Here is a 20,372-nt window from a genome sequence, read left to right as displayed (position 1 = left end):
TGTAACATAGCCATGGAAAGGTTTTGGTATTTCCTGTAGTGGGTTCGTATTTCTGGAACACCTAGGTGGCAAGCAGAGAGAGGCCAGGAGCCTAATGGTGCAGTATCATTATGCACCATTAGGCACCTTAAATGGGGTAAGTTGTAAGCATAAGGGTACACTCACAGATCCCTGCAACCACTGTATAGGCTTATGGGGAATAAATCGTCCCTGCTCGGCTTTCCACATCTTGCTGGATACTGGCTCTCCAGGTCCTGCCAGATGTTGAATGGTCACTCTCCTGAATGCAGTTTTGGGTAAAACTGTTACCTCTAAGGGAGGAGCGATAGGAAATTGTGGGGGTGGAGTCGCGTTCAGTGTTTGAAAAGTAATTACTATAGGTAAAAACCTCCTTATGATGGGGTGTATTCAGTAATGTTGGTAAAACTGCTATGCTCAGTGACCGCACAGTAATTCTACTGGTACTTCAGACAAGTAGAGCCCATTGCACAATTAGCCTCACCCACATAGCCTAAGTAACACATACAATACCACGGTACCAAGAGCTACTCTAGTACTGCCTAAATTGCCATGCATACCAAGATGGAAGAAACAAAAAGTAATTTATATCATCATTATTTCCCACTGCTGTAGATATGACACACGCTTTGCACTGCTTTTCAGAATACAAGAAATCTGATATTACTACCCAGCTCAGCTTATCCATATGATCTGCAACCCCTGCAATCTGCTTCCAGGAAACATACAACGGAAGGCAAACTATGGCTGCCGCCCTCCAAGAGCAAATGTGTAATATTGTCAGCAGCAACCAAATAAGAATATACAGTGCAGGTAACACACACCTCATAAGTCATGATTATGAGCCTATTGAAATGCCTTAATTGTATTGTGCATTTTCCACTATGTTGCACTTTCGTTTTCCATTGCTTTTTACAGAATATGTCACCAATTATATCACTCCTGTCCTTGTCCCACACAGGTCACAATCTATTGTTCCATACTGAAAGCCAGTTTGGGAAAACCAGTTAAATCACCATTTTTTTTTAAAGTTTAAAATATTATCCCAGTGGTAGTGCAACCAAACATGCAAACCCCATGCAGAGAGTTTCCTGGTCTAGAATTGGGCCTGTGGTTTAGCTGCAAGGTGGGAGTGAGCAGATCACTGATCAGGGTTCTCCCTCCTATGTAAAGTCATTCTCTGTAAACACAACCATGGCTGCAGTTACATTCAGAGTGGTGGTGGTAGGTACTTACACCATATTTCTTCTCACTAAAGTTGGCATAGAAGAGTTGATTGATCTATAGGGCATGGTAGAGTGTAACTTAAAGGACAACTGTAATGAGAACTATATGGAGGCTGCCATATTTATTTGCTTTTAAACAATACCAGTTTCATGGCTGTCCTGCTGGTCTATTTGTCTGCAGTCATGTCTGAATTAGACCAGAAACAAGCAGACAGATAATCTTGTCAGATCTGTCAATAATGTCAGAAACACCTGACCTACTCCATGCTTGTTCAGGGTCTGTGGCTAAAAGCATTAGAGGCAGAAGATCAGCAGGGTAGCCATGTAACTGTTACTGCTGAAATGGAAGTAAATATGGCAGCCTCCATATACCTTTCACTACGATTGTCTTTTAAAGGGGAGCTGTAGTGAGAGGTTTATGGAGGCTGCCATATTTGTTTCCATTTAGGCTTCTTGCACACCAAGACGTTGCATTAGGTGCCACGTTAAGGTCGCATAACGTGCACCTAACACAACGTATGGTGCTGCAAGAGCCGACGGTAGAGTGAGCCGCGTTAGGCGGCTCGAGTCCTATAATGTCTCCCAGAGTGGCGCTGATTGGCCAGCGGGACCACGTGATGCGGAGCGAGACACTCTGCATCACGTGGTCCCGCCGGCCAATCAGCGCCCACCAGTGCAGTGAATATTAAGTAGCCATGTGCGCGGCTACTGTAGCTGGCTCTCCCCGCCTCCTCTCCACCCCCCACTGCGCATGTGCAAACAGTCTAACGCGGCTATAGCCGCTCCAACCCCGTAGCATGCTGCACTTTGCACAGAACGTGCAGCGTTACATGTAACGCAACGTGGGCTGTGTGAACAGCCCACTTGTGTTACATTGCTGTGCGTTGGGGGAGCGTTACAGGCGCACGTAACGTCTTGGTGTGTAAGCAGCCTTAAGCAATACCAGTTGTCTGGCTATCCTGCTAATCCTCTGCCTCTAATACTTTCAGCCATAGGCCCTGAACAAGCATACTGCAGATCAGGTGTTTCTGACAATTTTGACAGATCTGACAAGACTAGCTGAATGCTTGTTTCTGGTGTGATTCAGACACTTCTTCAACCAAATAGACCAGCAGGGCTGCCAGGCAACTGGTATTGCTTAAAAGTAAATAAATATGGCTGCCTCCATATACCTCTCACTACAGTTCTCCTTTTAAGTAGGTCAGGCCTCCCAGCAAGGTTTGCAGCCCCCCCCCCCCCCCCCCATCCAAAATGTGAACTAATTAAAAAAAAATTGCCTTTTGTACACTGACCCTCAACTCCAACCTCCACATACACACACCATGTATGCAGCTCCCAAACTCTCCTGTCCCTCAAAGGGGGCCCGGTCCTGGGGTGCGGACTGCAGAGCTGCACACTTTGTCTCAGTAGTGGGAGATTCACTTCTCTCCAGTGTATCTGCGCTGTGGTGCAGCCCATCACCTTGTGCCTCCTGACACAAGGCATTGGGAGCGCAGGGTGATACAAAGAGGAGGGGGAAGGACCTGTCCCGCCCCCAAGATGCAGTAATGTATGAAGCTCTGCTGCCACTACTCTGCAACCCAAGACTGGGCCCCTTTAGCTCCTGGGCCCCCCATGGCGGGAGCTATTGTTACACCATTGTACTGGAGCATAGAGGCAAAGTGCCCAAGTGGAGACATTTGTTCACACTATTAAAGCTCATCAAAAATGTGCTTCAACCTGAGGTGAAAGGCGGCATATGAAAGCTGCCATATTTATTGCCTTTTAACCTTCTGCCGCCCGCGTCACGCCAGTAGGCGTGGCCGCGGCGGCAGCCTCAGGACCTCCTAACGCCAATTGGCGTAAAGTCCTGGGGCTCTGTTTAGCATGAGATCGCGCGCATGGTGCGCGCGCATCTCATGCTCGGAGGGCGAGCTCTGCCCCGCCTTCAGTCTCCGAGCGGCTATTGATCACGCCGTCTATTTACTAGGTGCAGCGCTGCGATGAGAAGCAGCGCTGCACCGGGGACAGCCGTGTGACACGGCTGTCCCCATGGGGGACAAGAGAGCGATCGGCTCTCATAGGCAGAAGCCTACGACAGCCGATCGCCATAATTGGCTGGCTGTGGGGAGGGAGGGAGCGAGGGAGGGAAGGGATTTAAAGAAACAGGGGTTTTGAAGAAAAAAAACCTAACAATAATATTTATTTAAAAAAAAATAAACATGGGGGGAGCGATCAGACCCCACCAACAGAGAGCTCTGTTGGTGGGGAGAAAAGGGGGGGGGGGGATCACTTGTGTGCTGAGTTGTGCGGCCCTGCAGCTTGGCCTTAAAGCTGCAGTGGCCAATTTAGCTAAAAATTGCCTGGTCATTAGGGGGGTTTAGCCCTGCAGTCCTCAAGTGGTTAAACAATACCCGTTGCCTGGCAATCCTCCTGATTCTGTGTGTCTAATACTTTTTAGCCATAGACCCTGAACAAGCATGCAGCAGATCAACAGTCATATGCTTGTTCCCGGGTTTTGACTCAGACACTACTTATGCCAGAAGATCAACAAGGCTGCCAGGTAACTAGCATTGTTTACAAGGAAATCAATATGGCAACCTCCATATCCCTCTCACCTTGGGTTCCCTTTAAATTAAAAGTGGTTAGCGAAGCATACATTCACGTGCTTACTGCATTGCTGCTGAAGTTGTACAGCATTTTACAAAAACTATTTAGACAGTGAAAATGTGTAAAGCGTTATTATGGCCCACAGCAGCATGACATAAGTGCCAATGCAAAATGCTATATTTCTGTGAAAGGAGATAAAAAATTGCTTATTCTACAAATGTATTCTAAAATGGCCCAGACACATTTGTTACCCCTGGAAAAGATCATAAATAATTAGATTAGAGGGATTTTAAACCAGCCGTTTTCTTTATCACAGTATCACACATGTCTCCAATCTTTCAATCAGTCATCCAGTCTATTTAAATCGAGGAAAGTAGTCACTTTGCTATTTAGTATCGTCATGTGTCCCCACTGACCATGAACCAGAGACAGTAAAGGTTGGAGCTGTCTCAGTAGATCAGAAAATAATTTATAAATAAGCATTTTAAAGGAAAACCCTAAAAGATCATCTCTAACTAGCTTGGTGTTCCTGTGACAACAGTTGCAAATACTATTAGGAGGTTTCAAATGCATTGAAATTGAGCTGGCCTCTTCACATTTGGCTGCAAGAAGTAAATAGACCCACAGGTAAGCAGAAGTAAAGCAAGACTAGTGGTCAAAAAGCCAAGGACAGCTTACAAAGAGATGCAAGCTAAACTCCAGGGTTATGGTCCATCAGTGTCTGATCGCTTTCTGAAGGACATTGGGCTCAGTGGGAAAAGACCCTGGAGGACTCCACAGCTGATATACAAACATAAAAAAGCCAGATTGAATTTTGTCTAAATGTACGGTATGTTGACAATCCGCAATCCTTTTCGAATTGTGTAATTTGAATAGACAAAACAAAACTGAGGCATTTTTGCAAGTGACATCAGTGGTATTTCCACAGGAGAATAAAATAACCAATCAAAGAAAAAAACACCATACCTACTGTGAAGCATGGAGGAGGTTTCATTATTTGCAATTGAGTCTGTATTTGAATTTGAGTCTGTGCAGGGAACAATGAAATCTCAAGCTTCTTAAGACATTCAGGAGTAAAATGTATTGCCCAATGTCACAAAGCGCTGTCTCCGACAACAGGATAATGACCAGCCCACTCCAGCCCGATTGCTTCCTCGCCACCATCTGCCTCTGCTAATTGCCCTGGAAAGTCATCCAGTGTGGGGCATACTGCGGCCCATCACACTTCTGTGTCTGGGAGCGCACTGTGCCTGTGCAGTAGTACTGCAAAAGCCTAGAACGCTCCAAGCCTTAGGAGCATTACTGGGGCGTGCGCACAGCTGGACTGCGCCGACTTGCCCTGACTGGACGATTTACTGGGGCCAGTTGTGGAGGCTGCAGCAGAGGCGTCCCAGCCATCAGGCAAGGATAAACGGTGGCCTAGAGCGCCGGGTGGGGGAGGGGCGCCGCCGCAGGGAGAAGCAGGCTCATACTGGTCCAGAGGGAGCTCAGGGATTTCCCAGTGGGCCTTTCAACAACTATGTGATGTCACGTGGTGGTGGCCCTCTTCTCTCTGCGCTCCTCCGTCCAGGGGAAAACATACAGCGGCATGGAGGCCCTTCTACAACAATCTGCGGGTCACATCATACATTGCAGGCACAGCACAGCTCTGTGCTACTTCCTGCTTTGTGGCCTCCTCCCCCGGTCTTCCTGCTGCAGAGCGGCAAGTTTGGATGAGAGTGAGACATAGCCAGCCTTTCATCCTACAATACATTGCACAGCAGGTGGGAGATAGATCGGAGTGCTGCAGCTGGAAGCTGGGAGAGGTGACAGCCGAGCAGAGCGCTGTATGGTGAGCTGGAAGATTACAATTAGATTGTAGTCTGGCTGACTTTGATTCTTATCTCTGCCTCTGCTGTGTCCCCCTGACCCCCTCCCCCTCTTTTCCCAGTGACAGCGTTTGCATGTCTCAGCCAAACGGGAGAGGACTAGAGCACTGCACTAGTGAGCCATTATTCATCTCCCCCCAAGCTCTCTTCTACCTTTTTATCTTCCCTTCTTTCTAATGTTCCCTTTCTGTCTTTCCCACATATATCTCTCTCCCCATTCACATGCCTCTCTCCCTCGCTCTCTTCCACACAGTCCCTATTACTGTTATTATTAAGATGCCCTTACATGGGCAGATTCGACCAAGCGACAGATCTCTGATTGGGAGAGATCTGCCAGCTGCCCATATACCACAGGCAATTCTTGATCGATTTCAGCCTGAAATCTCTCAGGAATCAGCTTTGTAACCCCGTTCCTCCGATGTCGCCCCCCGCCACCCCTTCTCCCTGTGGCCCATGCAGTATATTTTACCTGTCGGTGTCTGTCGCTGGCTCTGTATCCGCACTGCCTTTTAAACACATACCCCATGTGGTTGCCGACATATACGTGGGCACGTGTGTGACGTCACCCATGCACCCATGTGGGACGCGTATATGAGGATGGAGCCCGAAGCCAGCAACGGACACCGACAGGTAAAGTATACTACACAGTGCCGCGGGGGAGGGAGGGCACATTTTACTTTGGAGGACAGCTTGGGGTTTCTTCCCTCATCCTGATATTGTACGCTGGTACTAACGTGCACCTGATTGAGCATGCCAGCCCAACACCTTGCAGCACGTCTGATCGCTAGATGTGGTGAACTGGCCGTGGCATCTAATAGATGCCGCGCCAGTTCATCCCCGCAGCTCACTGCTCCAGCCTGCATAGTCTTTCAGCAGGCAGAGCAGGGCTACGGGAAGATGGCGTCCGAAGCCCTGTACTGGAGACTATTTGTGTCCAGTACAGGACTTTGGGCTCCAGCTTCCTGTAGCCCTGCTCTGCCTGCCGGAAGACTATGCAGGCTGGGACCTTCGGAGGCTGTCTGCGCTGCTGCAGGAAGATCGTCGGGGGAGCTGCGCCCAGGGAGAGGAGTCTTCTGCAGGTGAGTAAATGCTTTTCTTTTTACAGGTAATTATACATTTTTAGTGAAACGCTGGCCACATTAAGATTATTTTCTGGTGAACGCTGGCCACATTAAGATTATTTTCTGGTGAACGCTGGCCACATTAAGATTATTTTCTGGTGAACGCTGGCCACATTACGATTATTTTCTGGTGAATGCTAGCCACATTACGATTATTTTCTGGTGAACACTGGCCACATTACGATTATTTTCTGGTGAACGCTGGCCACATTACGATTATTTTCTGGTGAACACTGGCCACATTACGATTACTTTCTGGTGAATGCTGGCCACATTACGTTTATTTTCTGGTGAATGCTGGCCACATACGATTATTTCCTGGTGAACGCTGACCAGATTATGATTATTTTCTGGTGAACGCTGGCCACATTACGATTATTTTCTGGTGAACACTGGCCACATTACGATTATTTTCTGGTGAACACTGGCCACATTACGATTACTTTCTGGTGAATGCTGGCCACATTACGTTTATTTTCTGGTGAATGCTGGCCACATACGATTATTTCCTGGTGAACGCTGAACAGATTATGATTATTTTCTGGTGAACGCTGGCCACATTACGATGATTTTCTGGTGAACGCTGCCCACATTACGATTATTTTATGGTGAATCATTGCTGCGTTATGGTTATTTTCTAGTGAAAGATTGGCGCATTATGATTATCTTATGGTAAAACATTGCTGCGTTATGATTATTTTCATCAGGGGGCACCACACGTGGGGGGGCACCACAGGTTTTCTCGCCTGGAGTGACAAAATGGCTAGAGACACCCCTGGGCTGCAGGCAGCAGAAGACTGCAGCAAGGGAGCAGTCAGGCTGGAGGCAGCTGGAGGAAGCCCCAGATATTTATAAATTCTTTATTTCGCTCATCTTAGGTACACTTTAAAGCAAACCTATGACCAGGAGTAAATAAGTGGTGGAAATCCTCTGGATGGTCCAGAAGATTCCCAGATCCACTTCAAGGCCATCGCTCCTCCACAGGTCCCTCTTCTGCTTGTTTCTGCTCTCCCATCCATTTACGAGCACATCCATGCTAGACATACACAAATAAGGTCCACGTATGCCTAGTAGTACGAAGTGCTCATGCGTAAAGGAAAAATGTCATGTATGTGTACTGGCATTATTGATTGTATCTCCTTTTTAGAAACTAGTATGTCATCCTCAGAATGCATAGTATGATAAACTTATTATTATGTGCCTATACTGATAATAAACTGCAGTCTGTTGATCCCAGTTATTGCTTTGCAAGTACTACCCTTTGTCACTCTGGTTGTCCTTCAGTACTGAGATAGGTCTCAGTGCAGATGTGATCAGTACTTACGCTACCTAAAAACTGAATAGGGGAGTATAGGCTAACGAGGAGCCATTTTTTTGGGTCCATCTGAAAATGGCGCCTGCGAATAATGGCACACGGTGTTGCCACTAATCTGTTTGACGCTTATCGCTATTTAACGTTAAGACCTTATTGTTATTTAGCGTTAACACACAGAACCCTCTCTGTACCTATCCCTAACCCTAAGACCCCCCCCTGGTGGTGCCTAACTCTAACCACCCCCTGGTGGTGCCTAACCCTAACCACCCCCCTGGTGGTGCCTAACCCTAACCACCCCCCTGGTGGTGTCTAACCCTAACCACCCCCTGGTGGTGCCTGACCCTAAGACCCCCCTGGTGGTACCTAACCCTAAGACCCCCCTGGTGGTGCCTAACCCTAAGACCCCCCTGCTGGTGCCTAACCCTAACCACCCCCCTGGTAGTGCCTAACCCTAACCACCCCCTGGTAGTGCCTAACCCTAACCACCGGGTTAGTGGTGCCTAACCCTAACCACCCCGGTGGTGCCCAACCCTAACCACCCCACTGGTGGTGCCTAACCCTAACCACCCCCCTGGTTGTGCCTAATCCTAACCACCCCCCTGGTGGTGCCTAACCCTAAGCACCCTTCTGGTGGTGCTTAACCCTAAGACCTCCCTGGTGGTGCCTAACCCTAAATCTCCCCTGGTGGTGCCTAACATTAACCTTGACAGTGTTACATTAAATCCATTCACTGTTTTGCAGTTAAATAACTTCTGCAGTTTGGCTTATGTAGGGCGCTATTGATAAATAATGTTACTGTGCGCAATAACGTCTGCTGTTTGGCATATGAACGGCACTATTGATAAATAACGTTACTGTGTGCCATTTTTCTTCTTTTTTCTCTGTGCGCCATTATTATGCAGTACTAACGATAAATAGCGATAAGCGTATCTTTTTAATGCGGCGCCATTTTTATGCATAGGCGCTGTGCGCCATTATTCACTGATCCGATTTTTTCATCATGTAAATAGGCGTGACATGCAAGTGTTTTAAAACAGAACTAAAGTTAATAAAGCAAGTATGCTGCATTTCTGATAAAAGCTATTTCAAACATATATATATAAAAAACCATCAAACTTGAGGTGAGAGGAACAAGCAGCAGGGTCAGTGCTGACTATTTCAGCATCTACTACTCATTATAAGCTCATGTCTCCATGTTCAGGTGAGAAATGCAGTGACACTTTTTTTTGTTTCATGATATGTCCCATTTATGGATGTGCTACCTAGCATTACTAAGTGGGGACCTTGGCCTGCCAGAACTAGATTGTGAAATGGTGTCCCATGCTTGGAGATAGAAAAGTACAATTGAAAAGGGGAGAAGGCAGCATACAATACTCATATGGAAAATAAAGATAACAAGAAATGCAGGAGAGTGCTGGTCAAGTCAGTACTAACCTTGCTCTTTGTTTGTGTATATGTATGTGTATGTGTGTGTGTCTCCATCCTAGGTTGTTTAGTTAGGCCTTCATTATAAGAACACAAACACTTTAAGCTTCCCTTAGACTGGCATATCATTTTGATAATGGAAGTACATGTCCTTGATATTACAAAACCTCCAAGTCATCCCTGCTGGCACCACAACACAGACCCCCCCCCCCCCGTAAACTAAATTAATACCAGAGTCCCTTAGCTGGCTGCCAGGCTCGATTAAATGCCTCCCCCTTCAGACAGTATCATATTGTGATCATTATATGTCCCCTAAAATGCATGTTTGGGGTTCCCATTATTCACATCCTCCCTGCCCTATACAGATTAAACACACAACATCCCCGCATTCTTGGGTCACCATAGCTGGAGGGGGGGAGGGGCACCTTGTGGAGCCCGCTCAGGCTCTGGGGCCCTGGGGTAATTGCCCCCCTTGCCTCTATGGATGCTCTGGCCCTGCATTCTATTCTTAGGCTTTGGTGATCATTACATTTCTACGCTCTGCTATTTTGATATCTGAGGAGGTAACTCCAAAAGTTCTGATCACAGCAGTGGGTTGTAGCTTATACACAGTCACAGTTCTACCATATTATGATTTTAGGCCCAATACTATATATACACACATATATACATATCAAGAAAATTATTCAATGATTATTGTTAATTTGACCTTCTGCTGATCAATATTAGTATAGTAACATTGTAGTGTGATCTCTACAATCAACAGTATTTCCTTGTTAAAAAATAAAAATACTGTACTAATCATGATGTGCAGTTTAGGCATCCAAACGTATCACCAACCATGGATTTAAAATGCAACTCCACCCAAAACTGATATTTCAGGCTTCCACAAATGACAGAGATAAATGACTTACGGTAATAGTTTTTATATCTTTTAATGAAGTCCTACACTGTATGCCCTGTGGCAGATCTTACAGATGATCAATATTCACAGTGCCAACTGGGGAGCATAAATCAATGAATCCTATTGCAGTCTTAGACATCAGCAGAAGAAAGAAGGATTAAACCCACCAGCATGCCTGTCCTGTATTGCTTATCGCAGAACGATACAACTGCTTGATGTGAACAAGATTTTCTGCCAATGATTCTGCTCTCAAAATCTTTGAGGCATTATCAATCAATTTAAGAAGATAGCAAGAGATTTCAAACTGAGTCCTTCAAATGATGGAATCTGCCTTATATGGATGGGTCCTGATGCAATGAGTGCATGGCAGCCATTAGGGACTCGGATTTTCAGGTTTGCTATTGAGTAGTTGCCACACATGCATACTTGTCACGCCTACCTAATGGATTTTACTAAAATATAGAAATACCTATCCCACATCCACCATGTGAACCTTGAACACACATATACTGTATCCCTCTCGTGACAGTTGTCCTTTAACATAAAGAATGTCACAGTTGGGATAAGATACCAACGTACTGTACATGAAAATATAGCTGAGAATCCTTGTACAATGGGTTAACACAGGGGGTTAAAGGGCAGTGCAGTAGGTGTCCGACCCCAGCAGACATCACCTACTACAGAACCATCAGGCTGATGTATAGATCAGAATATAGAAGCATAGACAAATTAATATGTAAGAGTTTGCCACTGAGAAAGCATTTTGAATTCTCACTGGAGAAAAAAAAAAGACAAACCTTTTAGCTGATTAAAATGGGTTCAATTCAGATCACATACAGTTCCAAACACTGTACGTTCCATCAAAGCAGTCAAGCCTGCCAGTTACCGGAACTGATTTAAATATAGATATTATTAAACTCATCTATCTCTCTTTCTATCTAACCTACCATCTATCTGTCTGTCTTTCCACATCTATACATGAGAAATACATGTATACATTTTATCACTGGCTAACTAATGCATGTTAACCAATCATAGCTATTCCTGCATGTTTTCTAATCCTAAGGAACCTTAATTGTATCTCTAGTGAGCGACAAGCTGTAGTAGATCAACATCATACTTCTGTATTCAATGTAAATGCTAGGAACCCATGTTATCAAAGGAAAACAAGACACGCAGATATATGATCATGTCTTTTTTTTCTTTTCATTTTGTTTTTCTTATAAACAGAAAAAGAGATGTGGTTTTTTTTTCTATCACATGAGTAAGTTCAGCATGTTTAATTTGACATATTGTACATCAGACGGGTTTTATTAAGTGCTGCTAGATTCAGAACTGCAGCCAAGCAGATAACACAGGAGAAGGGCAACACTGTCAGGACTGATCAGCTGGCAAGGTGTGGGACTTCAAGCACCAAGTCTTCTTTTTAACCAACAGGGGGCGTTCAGCAGTTTCTTATACAAAGACGGGCCTAGAATGCCTACAGCATGCCAGCTTACTGCCCAGCATGGCACTGTCCAGATGTGCCCTGTCATCCATTGCCCATTTTTGTATTGACTCAACAGTGCACCCACCTCGCAGTTCAAATGCACAGTACCATCATTTGCTTTATAATTATTATTATTATTATTAAAATACATATTAAAAATGAACTATTCATTTATATAACCAGGTAACCTCAAAGTTACCATCATGAAAATAACAAAAAGAAAATAAAAAAAACACAAAACAAAGAGAGAAAGAAAAATAATATAATAAAAAACAAAAAACAAACAAACAAAACAAAAAACAGCATGTGCTTAGCTGTCTTTAACCCGTTCCACAAAGAATGAGTTAAAACAGCTCAGCTTCCCTGAGCAATCAGGCGTGGAATACTGAAAGGATTTTTTTGTAACCTCTACAGCCAGTCCAATGTCCATGGATTTGCTTGTCTCTGCACCAGTAGGAAAAGAGAAATTGTTCATAATTTTGCAAAGATGCTGTAAATGTATTGTCATTTGTTTGAGTTCAATAAAGTTTTAGTTTTATTGGTCCGCACAGAGTGAGTTATAGAATGGACTGGTCGACTGTTAACCATTCGGAAGTAAGGCAGTCTTATCATTCCATAAGGCAAATTATACATAATCGTATCAAAATGTTAGTAAAAGGAACCAGATCTTTTTTATTTTTTTAAATGTTCTTTTCTCCGCGAAACGAGGAAACAAAAAAATTAGGTGGTTATCTTTGGCTTATCTCCTCTTGATTTCCAGACACAAAACTTTACTTTTTTTTGTACTGCTGTTTGTTTGTGTTATCTTGTTCTCATTACATGACAAATCCTTTCATTAGTCCATAAAAAAACTGAGAGATAATGGCAAACAAATCACACAACAGGCACAGAATGCCCTTTTCATGAATGGTTCTCTAGGGTTTCGTCCCTAACTGCCCCACTTGGCAAACACTCTCTCCTGCCTTCGAAAAATAGGCTTATTCAAATCTCATTCTTGAACGAACTTCCTTCATGTCCCAGCTCCCAGGGGGGAAAAATATATAAATTAAAAAACAACAACCATTTTTCCTGCTGTATTCAATCAAATCACCCTTACACCATTGTGGAATAAAAACAACAGTGATAACAATGAAATGTATCAAAAAATACTCAAAAGGTTTTTTTTTCTCTTTCTCTAGTCTGATAACTCAGCTTAGAAATCAAGAACGACTCAAATGTCACAGATTTCTACCTCGACTTTTAACAGCAGCAAAATGTTTAGAATTTCATTTTTATTTTTTTTTCGTGTTTTCATACCTCACATTCTCGGGAGCCAGAGATTGTATATGTACAGGGTCCTGATCCATTTACCAATACATCCATGGTTTCTGTGTTGGAAGGTTTGTAGTCCACATAGTACTCCTGTAAAGGGGAGCTTATCTGTCTTTCGGACTCCCTGGCCTTTTTCCGCCTCCTCTTCATCATGGAGCTTTGCTGCAGTTGCTTCATGCTGGCTGGATACCGTTTCCACGATACATAGATGACGAGTAAGATCATGGCCACAGACAGGAAAAGTGCCACACTTCCGGCTATGATTTTATGGAAAGAAACATGCTCATACTCTTGTTCAGCGATTGGTGTCTGCAGTCCTGAAGAAGGGCTTGGAGTGTACAAAGTTGGTGGAACACTTTCCACCTTGTAGACTGTTGGCCTGGGAACAAACTGAGGCTTTGGGGGTGCTTTGGTTGTCTGATATGCTCTTTCTGTCACCAACACAGGGGTTTCAGTGCAGATATTGTAGGTTTCCACAGCATCAATAACCTTCTCACCTTGAATGTGCTTTGGTCCGGCACAAATCATGGTGCTCTCTTTGTTTCCCTTGAAGTTCTTGAGCCAGAACACCAGAGGACATATAGTTTTGCTGCATTCCCACATGTTTCCAGAAAGAGTTATAGAGGTCAGAGAAATCCAAGCATTAATGGTTTCCTGGGTAACATTGGTGAGCTTGTTTGAATCCAGGTTGAGCTTCTGTAAATTAGGGAGACATTGGAAGGTCCCAGGTTCAATGCTTTGTATATCATTTCCTGACAGGTCAAGATTGTGCAGTGCACTCCAAGTCCAAGTTAATCCTTGGCTGATGGACCTGATTCTATTCCATTGCAAGTAAAGAGAATGCAAGTTGAATAGGCGAGGAAAGTGAGCAAAGTTCACTTTAGAGAACTGGTTGTGCTCCAAGTGGAGTTCCTTCAGCTTCAGGAGGCCAGCAAAGGCATTGCGAGACAAGCTCCTGAGCCGGTTATATCCCACATCCAAAAATTCCATGTTACGACAGTCCTGAAAAACTCGAATTGGCACTGTTTTTAATGAATTTGAGCGTAGATGCAGACTTAAAAGCTTCCGAAGACCCTTGAACTGCTCTGACTGAAGCAACTGTAGTTTGTTATAGGATAGATCCAAATTTCTCAAGTTGGGGACTGGGTGAAAAGTGCCATTGGCTAGGTTGGTGATTTTATTAGAGCTCAGAATGAGCTCTTTCAGCCGTCTGATACCCTGGAAAGCATCCTCATCCACCAAGCTAATATAATTATGGTCAAGGTAAAGCCAGACCAGCTGGTTAAGGCCAGAAAACTGGTTGGACTTCAACTTTTGGATGCTGTTATAACGTAGAGACAATCCTTGGGAGCCACCTGAAATATTCTGGGGAATGTCTCTGAAGGCATGGGACTCGCAGTAGACAATCTTTCCATCACATCGGCAGTTCTTTGGACAAGTTTTCTGTGCCCCCACAACGAACACCACGGTGAGTATGGGCAGCAGGAGCAGCGTCAAACTCATGCCTTTCAGCTGATTCATCAGTTGGAACCCTGCAACATGGTGAAGAGAAAGACAATATGCATTGAAATCTACGAACATTACAGGAGACATGCCTGAATGAGTTCTTTCTTAACCCCTCTCTAAAAGCCCCTTAAGCAGCGTGGAGATTAATTGTTTTTAATTAAACCTTATCAAATAAAGTAATCCTGGCTTTCTCTAAGCCTCTTGTACATGATGTTGGAAATATTGTCTCCCTTGAAGGAGAAGCCAAAACTGTGATCTGACAGCCCCGGCAAGCTGGGGGTTTTCTTCCCTGATGCCAGACTGCACCATCCCAATTCCCAAATACATCACCACACCCCTAAATTGGGATTCACCACATACAATACAACGTGCATTGTTAGAGCCATTCACAAGATGAATATTTTTATTCGAAGCCTATTGTGAACGTGTTGCACTAGTAGGCACTAATTACCTATGTGTTCGAACGCATCAAGCAGTGCTATGATATGCCCGTATGTAAAACGGTATGTCATGTTTGGGTGGTATCATGGTGTTTATTGCTGAATACTGGATGTTCAGTCAACCCATCTTAGTTTAGATTGAGCTAGAATGGGCTATTGAGCAGGAGATGGACAATAAGGAGGGGAAGGGTTAACCCAGAATGAAATGTCTTTTTTTTTTTTCTTCAATGCAACTCCTAGTGGCTGGAATTTAATTAAAGTGATGCAGTGTTTGCATATTGTTGCTCCTAATGAGTAATATATATAAGAGAGGACAAAGCAGACACTTCCATGTCTTTTAACCCCCTCTAAGCCATTGCTAGTTTTCAGACTGCATGTCGGCGTGAAAGAGCATCATTTATCACCTCATATTTTTTTGTTGATATTCCCAATTATTCCTCGTCTGCTCAATTTTAGAGGGAGAGCGAGGAGGGGATCTGACCTTGCTAATTGTGCTGCTGATGATACCTGGAAGCAGACCAGAAATTTGGGGAGACAAATTGAATCTTTTGCTTGCTGAGAGGATCAGTAAAAGGGATTGCAGAGGAGAGGTTAAATATTTGCTGTGTATTGCGGACTAAGAGAGATTAGCGACATGGTAGTGACATTTTTGGGGTTGGGGGAGTGGGGGGAGGTGAGTATGTCTATTTAACCCCACTGTCTGCAACAGCAGATTTACATTGACAGCTGGACATTGCTATGCTCCAGACAGGTCAGCGTGGGGAGGAAATGGGTTAAAATGGTAAAAACCCAGCTGGCATCTCTGTATCATCTGCTAGTAAAGAGGCTTCTCTATGACTGTGCAATGAATGCATCAGATTCAGGAGTTGGGGATGGATTCTCTGGCACTGTGCAGGAAGCCTGCATAGTATATGTATATCTATCTATCTATCTATCTATCTATCTATCTATCTATCTATCTATATGACTTGCCTGTAGGCATTGGCCATGGATGGAGAACAATGTGCAACTTCCGCACCCACCAAACCTTTGGACAGGGGATCAAGTTTAGGCAACAGTTAATGGGATGATGAGGGATAAAGACGGAGATGGGATGCAGCAGATGTCCCTGCTTGTGTGTCTGAGCATCGCTATGCCTTCCAATGGCTGATATTCTATAGGTCTAAAAAAAATTGTCTACCTGCTACCGGCTGCTGCCTACAGGTGCAAAACTCTGCAACATTTGCATGTGATCTTCTGCATCAGCCTGTATTGTCTAAACTGATATCTGCCTGCAGAACCAACAGAGAGACAATTAAGGAAAGAGCAAAAGCAGATTTCCTACGTGAAAGAGGGTTTGCATGTGCTGCTGGGTATACAGGTATTTCTACGGCACATGTCGCATGCAAGGCACACAGACTGACAACCCCCTTGTGTGCGTGTTTTTACAGACAGACTAACATTAAATGGAGCAATTAAAGGCAAGGTTTGCTTTGACATACATGAATGGTCTTAGTGAGCAGCAAAGCAGAAAACTTCACTCACCCATCCTCCGTCACCCTGCGATTCCTCCGTCCTTTTCGCAGAGACGGTCTCTGGGAAAACAAATGTTCCTTTTCCGCCAGTTAATTAGGAAGTAGGTATTTGTTCATGGTCCATACGGGTCTCTGTGTCAAACCATCCTGTCTTCAGAATCGACCCCCCCCCCTCCCTTCACTGGATGGACAGAAGGTAAATATTTTTTTAATTGCAAAGTTTATTTCCCTGTTGTTTTCATAGGGTCTATGATGCTGGAGGAGAGGAAAGAAAGTCCCCCTTAGGCTGCCGTTGCTGTTACGGATCGGCGTGGAATTCCTGGCATTCCCATTCAATGGGAGATGAACGATACAGGCAGCCAGGAAGGTATACAACTTCTGTGTAAAATCTTCGCAATACCTAACCAGCCTTGCCCATCGATACCTTCCATCTTTACACATCCATCGCCAGTCCCATCTCTTCCTTGCTGCTGTCAGATGCCATAAGGCCAAAAAAGGGAATGCCCACAGCCCCAAGTTTAGCGCAAGTGCCGTCCTGCTTTTTCTATATAGCTGCGAAGGTTTTCACTGCTATGTAGCTGTGTTGGAAAGCAGCTGGGATTCAGGAGAATCTTTTTTTTCTCTCGCTCTCCCTCTCTCTCCCAGAGACTGCTGATGCTCAAAAGCTTGCATCCAACGCCTGACATTCAGCTATAGAGTGACCCCTGCTGGAAGAAGGAGAGGAGGCAGGGAAAAGCCACATACAAGCCAGCCTGTCATTGCAATGCAATGCAGGCTCTCTCACTCTTTCACAAAATACAATTAACTCCATCGCCTCTGAGAGCCATTTGTGCATTTGATGAATGGATTATACGTCAGAGGTTCTAGGATCTCTGGCCAATTTCAAACATGGCCTTGTTCGTAAGGCGGTGCTCCAGACACGCTTTATCTTGTTAAAATCTGTATAAATAATTCATGTCTTGATAACTCCGAAGACGGAAGAGGGTAGTGTGGTGTGACGCTACAGAGGATCGCGGTTTATCTCAACGGATAATGTTATCATTAGGAGGAAACTGGTGTTTGCATTGGCTGTGTAATCAGATAGCGTGTTCTCCTGCTGCTCTGCTAGTCTTATGCCAGCCATACCGGCCTTTGCATGATGCTCTCTGAGGTCAGTCCTATTTGTCTCCCAAGCTGGATGAGGCTCTCAAGTCCCAACAGAGCAATCCTAACCTAGTTCCTCAGGACTTTCTCGTTGCACGAAGCCGTGGCTGCAGGTTGGTTCTTTGACTGTGACAAATAGACAACGCTGGAGATAAAGTGGATCTGCTCCTTCTTGTTGGAGAAGGTTCCATGTTAGGCTTGCAGCAATAATGTTGGCAAATAGACAGCGGCCTCATTGGCGCTTGCTTTACGCCTCATCGTTATGCGGGCCGAAGGACACATAACGGGAAATTCTAGACCTCCATTTTTGTTTGTCGATGTGAAAATAATCAACTGTAAAGGACCTCTATTGTGAAAAAATTACTAAATGTAAAACACATACATATAAAATGTAAATTTCTCCCCTAGTAAAATGCACTATAAATTACTTTTTCCTATGTTGCTATCACCTACAATAGGCAGTACAAATCAGACAGATTTTGAACTAGTGCATCTGCCCATGGGCACTTCTCAGTATTAACTTTATTCCTTACAAAAGGACACCCTGGAAAGGATCTATACCAAGATATTTGCCAGATTCCCTAATTGCTTGCACATTATTATTTTGGCAGTTGAACTGAGCAACTGCAATTCAGTAAGTGCTTTTGTTAAAAAAATAACCGAGAATACCCCATGTGGAGATGGACCAGTCCAAAAACTGACAGATCTGTAAGATTTTCACTACCTGCTGTAAGTGACAGCAGCATAGGAAATACATAATTCATTGTGCATTTGACTCTTGGAGTAATATTTATATGCATGTATTTTTAAGTTTACAGTTTTTTTCGGATAGTTGTCTGGTAGTAGAGTATCATGCTCTTTGAGTCATCGGTAACAGTGAAAAGCTTTGAATTGGGATGATAGCCCTTTTTGGCTAACTTAAAGGATACCTGAGGTGACATGTGACATAATGAGATAGACATGGGTATGTTCTGTGCCTAGCACACAAATAACTATGCTGTGTTCCTTTTTTTCGTTCTCTGCCTGAAAGAGTTAAATATCAGGTATGTAAGTGGCTGACTCAGTCCTGACTCAGACAGGAAGTTCAAGTGACTACCCTCACTGATAAGAAATTCCAACTATAAAAAACTTTCCTAGCAGAAATTGGCTTCTGAGAGCAGGGAAGAGAAAAGAAGGGACAGTAATTCATAGATTTTAGCTGTGGCATACTTCAATGAATGTGTCATCAAGCAAAAATAAATAAAACAGTTAAAACTTAAAAAGTAGATTAACACATAAAATAAAACTGGGGAATATCTTTAAAAGTCATTTTTAAGAGGAGGAAGATAGATACTATTGTTTATTTAATTAGTTTATTTTTGCCTCGTGTGTCCTTTCAAAAATAAATAAATAAAGGATTAAGCTTTTGATATATAATATTAATACTACCTTTTATGTGTAATGAGGATTCTGCTACTAAAAAATCTAGTTTCAAAATGTTATTAGTGTAGTCTGAGGCTGCACAGGCAAGTCAGCTAACAGCAGGCTCTGTGGGCTGGTCTTTTGCTTTGCACTATCATGCCACTCAACTGTAGGAGGGTGGGGTACAGAAGGAGTTGGCGTAGATTGCGGCTTGCAGCTCTGGGGGTCTATAATTTAGTAGAACACAGAGCAGTGTTAGAGGAAAGTCTGGGGTCGATAACATCAGATTTAAATAATATCTGTGTCTATTTATCTTAAAAAGTGTATCCAAAGAGAAAATGATAGTGACAAATGCCCATTCCCCACTTAGGGGTGGTTTTGCATTAAAACATAAATGGCCTCTTTCACCCTTCCTGTGAGCCAGTTCACGTGCCTGTCCTGCTAATCTTTCTTGTTGTTATAGTGTCAAAATTATGCTTGTGAAACAAATGTGCAGTTATCATGGTCAAACTTTAATCAAAGCATGTGATCTGCATACTTGTTCTGGGCCTGTGACCTAAAGCATTAAAGGGAATGGATGAGCAGGACAGCCAAGTATTTAGCATTTTTTAAAAGGAATTACAGTAAATATGTCAGCCTCCATATCGCTCTTACTGCAGAAGCATTTAAAGGGAACCTGGGGTGAGAGGGATATGCAGCTTGATATTTATCCTTTTAAACAATGCAAGTCCCCCCCCCCCCCGTGGACTTGCAAACAATATTTGTTATAAGAGATGTAGCCCCCCCCCCCCCCCCCCATTATAGGTTGCCAGGTATAGCTTCCCCCAGTATAGGTAGTCTGGTATAGGTCTTCCCTGTATAGGTAGCCAGGCATAGGTGCCCCAGTATAGGTAGCCAGGAATAGGTGCTCCCAGTATAGGTGATTGAGGGTGGAGACATGGCCACACTGGGTCTCAGGTGCAGGGAGGGGGGCCTGATTTCTCCCTCCCTCTCCTTGTGGCCCCCCTCCATTCTCCCCCTCTGCTTTAGAGTAAGCGCATCAGGAAGCCTTATAGTAACAACGCCCCTCCTTCCAGGCTCCCTGCGACGATCACCTGCCGCT

The 20,372-nt window shown here is 44.2% G+C and overlaps 1 protein-coding gene across 8 annotated transcripts in view; it reads right to left on the bottom strand.

The window, feature by feature from the left end:
• LRRTM4 (leucine rich repeat transmembrane neuronal 4) overlaps positions 1-17,363 on the bottom strand; it is a 1,103,072-nt gene extending 1,085,709 nt beyond the window's left edge. For all 8 annotated transcript variants that reach the window (XR_011030226.1, XM_068274824.1, XM_068274829.1 and 5 more), the window contains exons 1-2: positions 16,737-17,363; positions 13,252-14,798 (exon numbers count right to left, since the gene is read on the bottom strand). Coding sequence is in view for 7 of the 8 variants with exons in the window: in XM_068274824.1 (XP_068130925.1) it covers positions 13,252-14,798; positions 16,737-16,740 (1,551 nt within the window). In the remaining variant the exon portion in view is untranslated. The remainder of the gene's footprint in view (positions 1-13,251; positions 14,799-16,736) is intronic.
• Between the last annotated feature and the right edge of the window lie 3,009 nt (positions 17,364-20,372).

This window comes from Hyperolius riggenbachi, chromosome 3, assembly GCF_040937935.1.
Source record: "Hyperolius riggenbachi isolate aHypRig1 chromosome 3, aHypRig1.pri, whole genome shotgun sequence".
In the NCBI taxonomy this organism is placed as follows: Eukaryota; Metazoa; Chordata; class Amphibia; order Anura; family Hyperoliidae; genus Hyperolius; species Hyperolius riggenbachi.
Note: the sequence above shows the minus strand (reverse complement) of the source record. Positions and strands in the feature narration are given on the sequence as shown.